The sequence below is a fragment of the Stegostoma tigrinum genome, unplaced genomic scaffold, assembly GCF_030684315.1.
Source record: "Stegostoma tigrinum isolate sSteTig4 unplaced genomic scaffold, sSteTig4.hap1 scaffold_67, whole genome shotgun sequence".
In the NCBI taxonomy this organism is placed as follows: domain Eukaryota; kingdom Metazoa; phylum Chordata; class Chondrichthyes; order Orectolobiformes; family Stegostomatidae; genus Stegostoma; species Stegostoma tigrinum.
This window is the reverse complement of record NW_026728611.1, coordinates 1,054,557-1,066,838: the sequence shown is the minus strand read 5'-3', so window position 1 is coordinate 1,066,838 and position 12,282 is coordinate 1,054,557. Positions and strand designations below refer to the sequence as shown.

The window sequence follows — 12,282 nt, the reverse complement described above, 5'->3', positions numbered from 1 at the left end:
ATATGCAGACGGTGTTTCCTCTTACAGAAGAGACTAGAATGAAGGGCGAGTGTCTGAAATTCAGTGGTTGTCAACTTAAAACAGTGGTTTTTTAAATATCTCAAAATGTGGGTATTCTTTTAAGTTTTCTTCCTGAAAAGATGGTAAAAGCAGAGCGCTGGAATACTGTAAATGGAAAGATAAATAGATACTTGTTGAGAGCAAGGGAGTGAAAGGTCACTCAGATAGGCAGGAATGTAGATTTGAAGTTACGATCAGATGAGACAGAACCACATTGAATGTTTTACTCTTCTCTGTTGTATGGGATGTGGCAGGTATGCTGTAAAATGCCAAATTGGAGTTTCAGTGTAATGTTTTAACAAACTCGGTAATCAAGGCTTCAAATGCCGAAATCCCGAACCTTCAGATGTTTTTCAGTGGCTGAATGCAAATTGTAGATTCAAGCTTGTTTAAAATCACTTAGTTTGTGCAGTCTGACCAATTGCAGATATGGAAGCTTTGACACCTCAGAGGCAGAAGAGATTCCAGTAATCGATTCAGTGAACACAAAGTAAGCTTTAGTCTAATGTGTGACTTAATTAAGTTTCATCCAAAATACAACAATGTTAAAAAACCTGCTGGCACTTCCTGTAAGATCTGTGGAGGGCCTTCCTCCCACAGCAATGCAGCAAACACTAGACAGCAGCAGTCACATTATCAAAGTTGCTTGATTGTATCAAAAATCTACACAGATTTTGTTTGTTTAAAAAGAAAAGCTGTAATAACAGAAAAGATCCAAAAGTGTTCAGTGAAAAAAATTGCTCATCCATTCACTATTCAGATCTTCATTTGTCGCCAAACATTTAGATAGCTGAGCTCTGAATTAAGGATACCACATGTCGAAGAATTGAGGTTCCTACCTCATCCCCTACCCTCAGTCTGCCTGTGGTGTCTTTCAAATCTCCTGTGAAGGTTTTGAAGAAAAACCTGCTGCTGTCCATGAACACACTAAATCTGGAGGGTGATCTTTTTTCATAAAAACAGTTGACAAAAGGACGAAATAGGGGCAGAGCTGCAATCTTTACAATTGTCATTGCCGAGCTTATAGAAAAGAGATTTGCAGGCCAATGTCCACTGCGGGAGTTGAGGAACTCTAATATTTACCAGAGAGACAGACAGACACAAGTGGCTGTCAGCTGGTGACGTGATTCATGCCCAGTGAGTCATTAAACCACCTACTTTGCCCACCTCTGACAATACAGTATAATGGTGCAGAAGAGAGTTCAGCTTTCCTCCTGAACTCCCCTCCACTTTGCCAAGAATTTCATGTCTCAGGCCAAGGCCAGTTGACTTGGGACATTCAGCCCTGAATGTAGAGACGCTATCTGAAGTTCTTCACTGGAAAGTTGGTTGCCTTTCTATATTTGGGCCTGGAGCTCTTTGTTTGAGATATTTTTAGACTTTGCAACAAATATAAAATGTTGAAGAAATGGATTTGTTGCATCCTTCTCCCTCTCTCTCTCTCTCTCTTTACTTCCACACTCCAGTCTCATGGTCTTATCTTGCAAACTACCGTTGGGGGTTTCGGGGAGACCAATGACCATATTCTGTAGTTGCGTCTTGACCCGTTGTTAGAAAATTAGCTGTCAATGGCACAAAATGCCGACTCAATGTCTTTCAGGTGTATGGAGATAATTTTCTTGTGGATGTGGATGTTTGCTCAAATTTACTTGACAACACTTTTAGGACCATTTGCAGATCACCTGAAAGTGCAAACTACGAGGTAGATGGGAAACCTTGCACTCTAAAATCTGTCATGAAAGAGCAAGTTTGAATACAATAAGTGGTTAAGGTTTTGCTTTATTCAGAGTACAAGGAATACAAAGGAAACTGCCGATGAGCTAAGAATTACTGGGTGCAAGTATTTATTTAAAATGACATTCTTCACAACTAATTTCAGCATCGGGAACAATGATAACATTCTGAGCTGTGAGGAGCTTGAAAATCCAATTCCTCCAAAGACAGTTGCTGAGATCAGAAAGTAAGTATTGATCCAATATGTGAGGAAATGATGCTTTAATCGGAATACAAAAATATGAAGGGCAGCTGCTGGAGGTCTGACATTTTCAGGAGCATTACATAGAGGCTATCTCCCGAAACTTAGCAGCATCTGTGGAGAGAAAGCAGAGTGGGCGCTTTGAGTTAAGGTTCCCCTGTTCAGAACTTCACACCTCTGAAGAAGTGTCACCTGGCTTCACTTGAACTCTGTTTTCTGTCTGCAGATGCTGCAAAACCTGTAGAGTTTCTCCAGAAACATCTGCCTTTCTTTCAGATTGCCGGTGTCCATAGTTTGTTTGTTTTTACATTAAAGAAACAGTTGGCTGTTGTTCTAATATTTGCTCTGTTCTTAGTGTTGTAAAAAGAAATTTTAGATGGAAGTTTGTGGTTCATGCTGCAGGCCTTCTGCTGGATCTGAAACCTGGAGGCCTTGGCCGATTCCAGCGGTGACCAATACAGAGATTGCTGCCGGCGTTACTCACCAGTTGACGGTTTGGATCAGTTTTGACAGCTGCTGGTCCAGTGAAAGGGATGGCAGATCAGCATCCTTCTCAGCCCAACTGTTAATGCTGATTGTCACTGAGGTTGTGTATGCACTGTCCCTGGAACGGGTTCAGAGGAGGTTCATGAGAATGGTCCAGGGAATGGAAAGCTTAAAATATGAGGAACGTTTGAGGACTCTGAGACTATACTCATTGGAGATTAGATGGATGAGGGGTGATCTAATTGAAACTTTTAGAATACTGAATGGCCTGGACAGAGTGGATGTTGGGAAGATGCTTTCATTGGTAGGAGAGACTAGGACCCGAGGGCCCACTTTTAGAATAAAGAGGAGATCTTTTCAATTGGAGATTTGGAGAAACTTCTTCAGCCAGAGAGTGTTGAATCTGTGAAATTCACTGCCACAGAAGGCTGTAGGGGCCAGGTCATTGAGTACATTTAAAACTGAGACAGATTATCAAGGGGATTAAGGGTTATGGGGAGAAAGCAGAAGAATGGTATTGAGGAACTTATCATCCTGACTGAATGGCAGAACTGACTCAATGGGCCAAATGGCCTAATTTCTGCTCCTCTGTCTTATGGTCTTATGGTCTTAATGAATTGCAGGTCTAAAACCTTTGACAGCCCAAACTCTGAGAAAGATGAAGAACCAAGTTCACCAAAAGCGACTGCAGACATTTCAAAGTAAGTTTCATCCTTCTGTGCTTCATTCATAATACATACCATGAAAAGAAATTGCTGTGAATATAGTAGCTCTTGAAAGATTATGTCACCATTCGAGACGATAAAAATCACATTAAAGAAACAGCTTTATTCCCTCCGAGGCCATTGCCAGTAATTAAATCAATGACACATTTCAGCCTTTGATCCATAGAAAACATTTTAAAATGTTCAGTGAAAATTTGATTGGCCCTCAACATCCAGACCTTGGTGGTCTAACTTGCAACAATGCTAAACTGCGAAACCTCCCACCTCCCCTCAAATGCACCAGCCGATGTAACTGGAGTGTCCTACATATTTTCTCTGAAAATTTGGAAAGCAAACCATCTAGTGTAGTCATTCATGTGGACTTTGACCTAATGGGGACTTGAAATACTGAGCATTTTGGGATTCAGCATTTATTTTCAATGTTTACAAGTCAGTTGTAGATGCAAATCCTTTTCTTAATTTGTGCTTCATGTGCACTGACAGCTGCAGATATTTTGGCCGTATAGATTGTCGGGTGGGTAGGAATCAAAGTTTGCCAGGCATCTGTGTAACCATGAGGAAGCAAGGTTGATCGGAAATAATTTTGATATGTTTTAATTCTGCTTCATTTGGAATGCAGCAGTGTGAAAAGGGAATGATGGAGAACCATTGATTTCTTCAAAATTTTTGTTGCAATGTAATGAGTGCCACTCCAGACTATAGCAGTCACATTAAAGTGTCTGCTGGGCTGCCTCCCTCGAAAATTTATAACAGAGACAGTTGTCTGAAATAATAGCATCACCATTGAAGCATCCAAAACACTTAGATGGGAAATTGTTCTCAGATCAATATTGAGGTTATATTTCTGGACAATGTGGCTCTGGTAAAATTGCTAAAGAAATGAGTTAATCTCCTCTACCCCACCTCAGCACTTCTCTGTGTTCCTCCTTCCAGCTCAGCTGCACCCTCCCTACAAACTTCTTCCAAGTTCATTGAAGTGTCCTCCAAATGTCCGTAACATTTGAAGAAATATGTCTTCAATTAAGAATGTGACCTGCTCCCCATGTCCGAGCCTTGGTATTTCTCCCATACAATATTGCCATTGAATAATTTGCATTTTGAATTATCTAATTTGGTCATTTGCCATGTGTATTCATGGAGTCAGGCACTTTCACAAGTCAGAGACCTTGATTTAATCCTGACCTTATTCTGTCCAGATCTTTAACGAAACTCAGAACTGTGAAAGGAGCAGGATAGAAAAATGATTTTTTTTTCAGCAAAACAGCCAATGGTGACTAATCTGACCTTAAGCTTCAGTGAATTTGAGCAAAGACAAATTCCTACATCAGTGCTCTGAATCAAACTTTGAGTTACAAGCTGTGCTTGTGAGGGTTGAATTGTCAATAGTCTGTGAAGAGCTTGAGTTTCTTTTTCAGATATGAGGAAGTTAAACTTAAATCCTCTCTTTTGGGATGTTTGTTGTCTGTCCCAGTGCAGAGGTTCTTTATTTGACATCTTTACACCTCATCTACCCACTGGCTCCCCCTCACAGCCACAAATCCCAATGTTGATAAGAGTGCCAGAAATTAAAAATGTGATCATATGCACAAGTAAAATGATTTATTTGGTGTTTTGTGACCAGTTGCAGCTGTGAAAATATTGACATGTCACACTGTGTGGTGGGTGGAAACCTAAGTTTGTCAGAAACTGAAGGAGTAATTGACAAGTAAATTTGATGTGACGACAGATTAAACCTGTTGTATGGTATTTAGGATCTAATACTGTGAAAGGAAACTGTTGGGATTTGCTGTAGGATTATGTCAGGGTTGCCTCAGGAAGATACCCCAATTGGCAGTGCAGTGAGCACCAATCCAGACAAAAGCAATCACATGAAGCAACTGCTTCACTGCTTCTGCAATGTTTGGCTTATTTTGAGAGATGGAATAATGTTGAATTAGCATAAAGCTTTCAAAGCTTTTCAATGGTAGATTAAATTTTGCTTGTCTTTCAGTATCAAGTTCTTGCAAGGCCCAGAAACGGCTTTCAACAAGGGTGAAATACTGAAGAATTGGTTTTCTCTCCTTATTGCCCTGCTCTGTCTCTTCCAACCCACACCCCAGCAGTGCCTCAATATGAAGGCCTGTGGGCATCCTGTGGAAGTCAAAACAATCCATCTCTCAAGGCTGTGATTTTTTGTTGTTGAATTGGGTTGGATTTAATTCTGGACGAGTTTGCCTGTTCTAAATGACTTAATTTGTCCTCTTTGATCAATTGCAGTTCTGGAAATGTTGACAGTGCAAATGGTGAGGAAAGTGGAAGTTGTGTTTCTTCAGGATCCAGCGAAATAATTGCTGAGTAAGTTTAATTGCATGCATGACAAAATGAATCATTATTCAGAATATGACAAAGCGGTAGGATATAGCTGGGGAGCTAGCAGTTTGTGCAATGTTGTATAGCCATCGAATGGTAATAGCCCAGAGACAATGATTTAATAATGTTTGTACCAGCTCTCAAAGAGGGACTTGCCTACGTTCACTCCGAAGTCCTTTTACTGTGTAATACTGCGAAACCTCTCCTTTCGAAAATTGTAGCTCACTTTTGAAGACCTCAATTGAAGCTGCATCCACCACACAATGAGGCAGAGCTTTCCAGTTTCTAATGATGCTATTTAAAAACAAAATCCTTGTCACCATTGGTTCTTTTTGCTGATCATCTTAAATCAGTGTCCTTTTCTTCTTAAGCCTTCTGTCACAAGGAACCGATTGTTCTTATCCATTCCAACCAAATCCCTTATAATTTTGAACACTTTTAAAATCACTTCTTAGTTTTCTCCAAGAGCAGCCCAAGCTCCTTCAGCCTCTCCACAGGGCTGTCTAGTTTGTCATCTCTGGTAATATTTTTTGTGAATGTTTTGTGCACCCTCTCAAATCCCTTCCTGAAGTGTGGTTGGTAAATACCAGAGTTGAGGGGAAATCAGGAGGTTTTTGTTTAATCATGATTAGTCAGAACATATTTGTTTTTCATACAATGCTCCAATTTTTAAAGTTCAGAATCCTGATGATATCTTCAACCTGCACTACCACTTCTATAATTATTGTGCACACACACACACACACACTATATATCGAATATCAGGCATGGATCATTTCAGGAAGCACCATATCATAAGGTATTTATTTTGGCTCCAGAAGAGAGGAAGGAACAATCCAGAATAATTTTGATTTGGAGGAGGTCCAACTTCAAAAGGAGCAAGAAGGCGTTTGCAGCAAGTAAGGTTGAACACAAGTTCAGGGAAAACTGCAATGAAACAGCAGTCTGTCTTACAGAAGGAGGTTGTTTAGTGACAGTGTCAGAATATTCCCACAAGCAGGAAAGAGTGGCAAATGGTACAGATGATGAGGATTATTGATGACCCCAATGTGTACCGAGTTAATTATAAGTAGTTCAGAAGGGAAGTGTTGAACTAAATGATGCTGGCAGCTAATGTTAAAAGGGAATCCGAATGTCATCCTCCATTGTGAGCAGTGAAAGGGTAGCGAAAGTGGGGCTAATGGTCATAAATCACTGTTTAATCTTCACAGAGGTAAGGGCCTGGCTGCGATACTATTCAGAAGAAGTTGATGCCCAATTCACGATGAAAAGTAAATAGTTGAGACAAGGATGAGCTGAGGTTGGACAGCATTTTAGAAATGTGAACATTAAACAACTGCAGATGCTGGAAAACTGAAACGAAAATTGAAATTGCTGGAAAAGCTAAGCAGGTCTGGCAGCATCTGTGGCGAGAAGGCAGAGTTAATATTTTTGAGTAATTTGAGCCACTGAGCTTTTACAGCAATTTCTGCTTTGATTAGAACGGCTGGTTGTCCCTGGTGTTGGTAACTCAGAAGGAAGTGAATTGTAGACAACTGAGGATACTGAGAAAGAAAAAAAATAGCTTGAGGCTGCAGTGGCACTTTGCACAACAACCTCATCCTGTTTGAATACAGGGGGTGGTATCAGAGGACTGGAGGATTACAACATGTACTATGTTTATGTTCAAAAGTGTGTGGATAAATCCAGCAACTAGATTCATCTTATTGGCGGGACAGCATCACAGGAACTGTAATCCCAGTCTCAAGCAAGAATACTTGGGGAGCATATGGGCTAACATTTTATGCTGACTCAGAAATCTTCACCATCTGGTGTGTAACCTGTTTAATAAAACCATCTGATGGAGGCTTGTCATTCTGAATCTTCAATTTTCATGGGTATTTTAATGGATTTAACTGAAGATGAAAGGGTTTGCTTGAGGTGTTTTAAATTGTTCTTGATGTTCAATTGCAGCTGTGAAAGTGTTGAGTCCAAACACTGTCCGAATTCTGATGAAATTCAGAATTTAAGTTCACCGGAGAAGGGAGCGACAGTCAAGAAGTGAGTTTGATCCAAAATGTGACCATGTTATGCTTCATTTGCAATACAGTAGTGTGTAAAGGGAATGGCTGGAGAGCTGGTGGCCATAGGTTGAATTATCAGAAATCTCTTCATGAAGGCAGAGATGTTTCCATGCTGTATGACTCTGTAAGACATACCACAGAAACAAAAACTCGGATATCATTCCAGATCATGGCACATCGATGAAGAAACAGCTTCTGAGTTCTTTGCATATTCTCTCCCTAATTCTGAGGAACAAGCAATACAAAGCACAAGCAGCAGTTGCGTGTGAAGGTGTTGAGTTTATCTCAGACTGAAATTTCTGGACTCGTAGCAAATGTAAGCTATTGAAGAAGTGGCTTCACTCCTTGCACCTGCTCCTTTCCCCTGTTACCACCAGCCACCACCACTGCTGGTGAGCTGCTTTGGCCCTCAAGGGCATTTCTGGTAAACTTCCTGAGGAAATTTAAAGAAGGTATTCACTATTTTATGCAGTTTTACATTTAGAGTGTGACCTTGTTTCATAAAGTTAGCTGATCACGGCTTAGGATGCTGAATTTTGAGACTTCATTTCTTATTTTACGGCTGGCAAGCAATTGTAGACCCAAACACCATTTTAATTTGCTTTTTCTTTTGTGGTTTATGATCAATTGCAGAAGCATAGACTTCAACAGATCAAGCTTTCTAGAAGAATATAATTTCAGTCCTGCAGAAAAGGAAACACTAATGAAAATGTAAGTTTGATTTGACATGTAGTGAAATTGTATTTTCAATGTGAAATTTAAGAATGTGAGAAGAATTGCTGGAGAGCCAGAAAGACCTGTAAAATAATGTAGAGCCTTTGTCATGAAGATATGAGGCACCCAGAACAGGATGGCAAACGGCACTCCAACCCATAACAATCACATTCAAGAAGCTAAATAATAACTGAAAGAATCACGGACACTGCAATTCAGGGACAAAAACAAAGTTGTTGGAAAAGCTCAGCATTTCTGGCAACATCTGTGAAGGTAAGAATGGAGTTAATGTTTCAGGTCCGGGTGACCCTTCCAGTTCTGAGGGAGGGTCGCTGGACCCAAAATGTTAACTCTGTTTTTGCATTAAAGAAGCTGCTTGTCTTGCATGTCCAATGATTGCATTATTCCCAGAGATTGGCTTGTTTATATTTTTCAGTGTAAATCATCCAAAATTCTTTGTCTTTTGGAATTGTTTGTCCTACATGATCACGCTTTTGGGGTTGTTTATCTCAGATTGTCATTAGTCTAGTTTGTGATAATGATGCATTATTGCAGGAATGGTTTTCCTCTTCACACCACTTTATTAGAAGTTATCCTGCAAACTTCCTGTGAATAGTTGAAACCGAATGATACCGCTATCTAGAGCAGTCAGATACTTGGCAAGTGGTTTGTTTGTGGTGTCCTGACTTTGGTAGACCTCCCACTCCGTGCTGCTGTTGTACATTTTGCACATAATCGATCTTGAATTAATACTTCCTGAATCTATGAAATCCAAATGATCTTGTGAAATGATTTTTCATGTTTGAAGTTTGTAAACTAAGTGCTTTCAAAGATATTTGACTGTAGAAAGCATCGCACAAATGCATCTCTAGCTGGAATTCTAGTTATTTTTGAGCTGTACCAGATTGCTGAGGTTGTTTTACTGCTCTGAATAAGATTAGATTACCTACAATGTGTAAACAGGCCCTTCGGCCCAACAGGTCCACACTGTCCCTTGAAGCATCCCACTCAGACCCATTCCCCGAACACGAAGGGCAATTTAGCACACGGCTGATCCGCCCAGCCTGCACATCTTTGGACTGTGGGAGGAAACTGGATCACTTGGAGGAAACTCACTCAGACATGGGGAGAATGTGCAAACTCCTCACAGACAGTCACCCAAGGCTGGAATCAAACCCGGGACCCTGGAGCTGTGAGGTGGCAGTGCTAACCGCTGAGCCACCATGCTGCCCTGCATGACACTTTGGCTGCATGGGGTTAAAGATGGGATTATTCTTCTTTGTCTGGCCATTCGATTAAACTCTGTGCTTTTTGATTAAGACAAAAGAACATTTATCCAATAGATTTGAGTGCTGGACTGGACTTGGGGACTTTAAAGTTTGAGATTCTTACCTTTATATATACAGTGATTTATTTTCTTTTGTACATGGTTTGCTTACTCATTTATTTTGTTTTCTTGAGTTGATATTGTTTGTCGTTTTTACAATCAAGAAAGCCAATGCCTGAAGGGCCAAGCACAGAAAAATTACTTGTGAGCAAATACAAAGGCAAATTTTTGCAGTATTGCATTGAGAAAAATGGTCAATTTGAGGGAGTGAGGATTTTCATGGAATATTTTTACTTCAGATGCAATAGCAAGCGTTCACAACTGGGCTGCACTGAAGTTCGAAATAAAGCTCAAACAATTTATGAAAAATGCAGCAAAGGAAAAATCCCTCTCGTTAATCAAACAAATAGGACACAGTTGGCCAGGCAGCATCAGAGGAGCAGAAAAACTGATGTTTCGGGTCTGGGCCCTCCACCAGAAATTTTCTGAAGATCGGTCCAGACCTGAAATGCCAGCTTTCCTGAGCCCCTAGTCTGCTAGCCTGCTGTGTTCATCCAGCTCCACACCTTGTTATCTCAGACTGCAGCATCAGCAGTACCTACTAACTCAGAACACAGTTGGGATGCCTTGTGCATTGCTATTCACTCTAACCCACCCAGTTGTCTTTTTGGGTAAATGAAACAAAGTTTTAGAAATCTAAGCCATAGGGCTTGGTGGTTATCCGGACATTTTTCTCCAACACCTAGCTATTCATGTCTGGATGAACACAGCTAATTGTGGATACCAAATTGGTCCTGATTAATTTCACAATATTCCTGTGCCAATGTCTCAAGAGACATATAGGGATGAAGTGTATAAAGGAACCTAAATTATCCTGATCCCCGATTGAGGACAGTGTAATCCTCATGAAAGTAATGTGCTGGTTTGGTATGTTTTTTGGTATGTTAATCTCCTTTTAAATTCAAGTTTTTTGGGTTGAGTTCTTTTTCTACAGAATAGTAGCTTACAACCTGTCAGTTTGACATTGAAGAAAACACAGATATTGAGGGGTTGAGTAAAAGCATGGTTTTAAAGGAACATCTTGAGTGAGGGCAGAAGAGGCAGGAATCTATCCAGTGAAGTTGTCATCGGTGAAACAATTAATCTCAGATGCGCAAGTGGCCAGAATTGAAAAGAAAGACAAAAGTGCACCCGTACATAATTATTTCAATTCTGGAACGCTCTAATACTTTAAGAATACACTTCTCTCCAGTGCCATTGGAATCTAAGATTATGTTGTGCTCGCTTTAGGAAATGATCCTTTTAGATGGTGGAAGGCTGATAATGAGTAATTAAATGAAATGATGTTGTACACTGCAGCTGATTAAAGGTTTCAGATTACTCGGTGGGGATGTAGTAACTTGTTAATGAATCTATTGGAAACAGAGACTTTAATTCTAGTGGGACGACAGAAAAGTGTTTTGGGTCAAATTTTGGACTCAGCACAGTACTAATTAAGTTCTACCATATTGTCAGCAGGGTAGAGGCTCTTTAGCTCAGCAACTTATTTCCCAGCCATGAAGGCTTTCAGTAGGAAATGGAATTTTTTGGTTTTGTGATCTTTTGAATTGATTTTTCTTTATATATATTTTTGGAGGGTTACTGTTCGAGTGTTTGTAATGTGACCTAGGCATTTCTGAATGATTCAGGACCAAATGAGCCCAGGCAACTTCCTTAGGTCATGTTTCCAGTGTGTTTCAGTTAGTCACTGTTTCCGAGAGGTAACATAACAAATAACATTTCCACAGCCTTGTCCCTCCATCTCTGCAATTTCCTTGTGTCCGCTTCGGACGTTTCTCTTTTTTCCTGTCCAGTTTCACTTTTTTGCCTATCCCAGATTATGTTTGTCCTGTTGTTACCAGCCATGGTTTCAGCTGTTGAGACTCGAAAATCTGAAATGCACAGTATGCTTTTCTCCATTTTGTAAAAAGCTGATGAAAAACTTCACCTTTTATCAAGCTTTTCATGATTCTTCTGACCTCACTGAAAAACAATCTCTTGACATTTCCAAAATGAGTCACTTCATTTCAAAATTTGCCATGTTCACTAGTTAATATCATACAGCACCTTACCAGTATGGGCCAGCTGTGTTTTTGAATCATTGCAAAAGAGTACAACCTATGCCAACTGATCTGAAAGCAGATGAAGTCAAAATAGCCCCTCCAGTGTGAACTATTTCTAAGTCGTATATCTTTCTCAAACAACAAGAGGCTATTGCTGCATATGGCACTGTGGCTGCCTAGCACTTCCTACACCAACCACTGTTTAACAGGAATGGAGCTGGTGAAGTCTGAATCAAGCCCCAATGTCTGTGTGTAATGTTTCACACCATGTAATTTCTGTGCTGTCATGATCTATTATGAACGGGCTCAAATAGGTGATCATCGGTTTCAGTGTAGGGCTGCAGATAAAGAAATTCCAAATTAAAAACTAGAACAGCACTTTCAGCGTAAAATGTTCCATGTAAATTGGCGATGCTAATCAAACAAATGTTTACTTTTTGGAGTCTTTGGAAAGTCAAAGTTTTCTCCTACCTACTGCATT

At 40.2% G+C, this 12,282-nt stretch overlaps 1 protein-coding gene across 2 annotated transcripts in view; it reads left to right on the top strand.

The window, feature by feature from the left end:
* Positions 1-12,282, top strand: part of LOC132209117 (ral guanine nucleotide dissociation stimulator-like 1) — a 59,376-nt gene that overhangs the window by 29,888 nt on the left and 17,206 nt on the right. For both annotated transcript variants that reach the window (XM_059644290.1, XM_059644291.1), the window contains 4 exons: positions 3,145-3,222; positions 5,503-5,580; positions 7,549-7,635; positions 8,292-8,369. In XM_059644290.1, the coding sequence (XP_059500273.1) occupies positions 3,145-3,222; positions 5,503-5,580; positions 7,549-7,635; positions 8,292-8,369 (321 nt within the window). The remainder of the gene's footprint in view (positions 1-3,144; positions 3,223-5,502; positions 5,581-7,548; positions 7,636-8,291; positions 8,370-12,282) is intronic.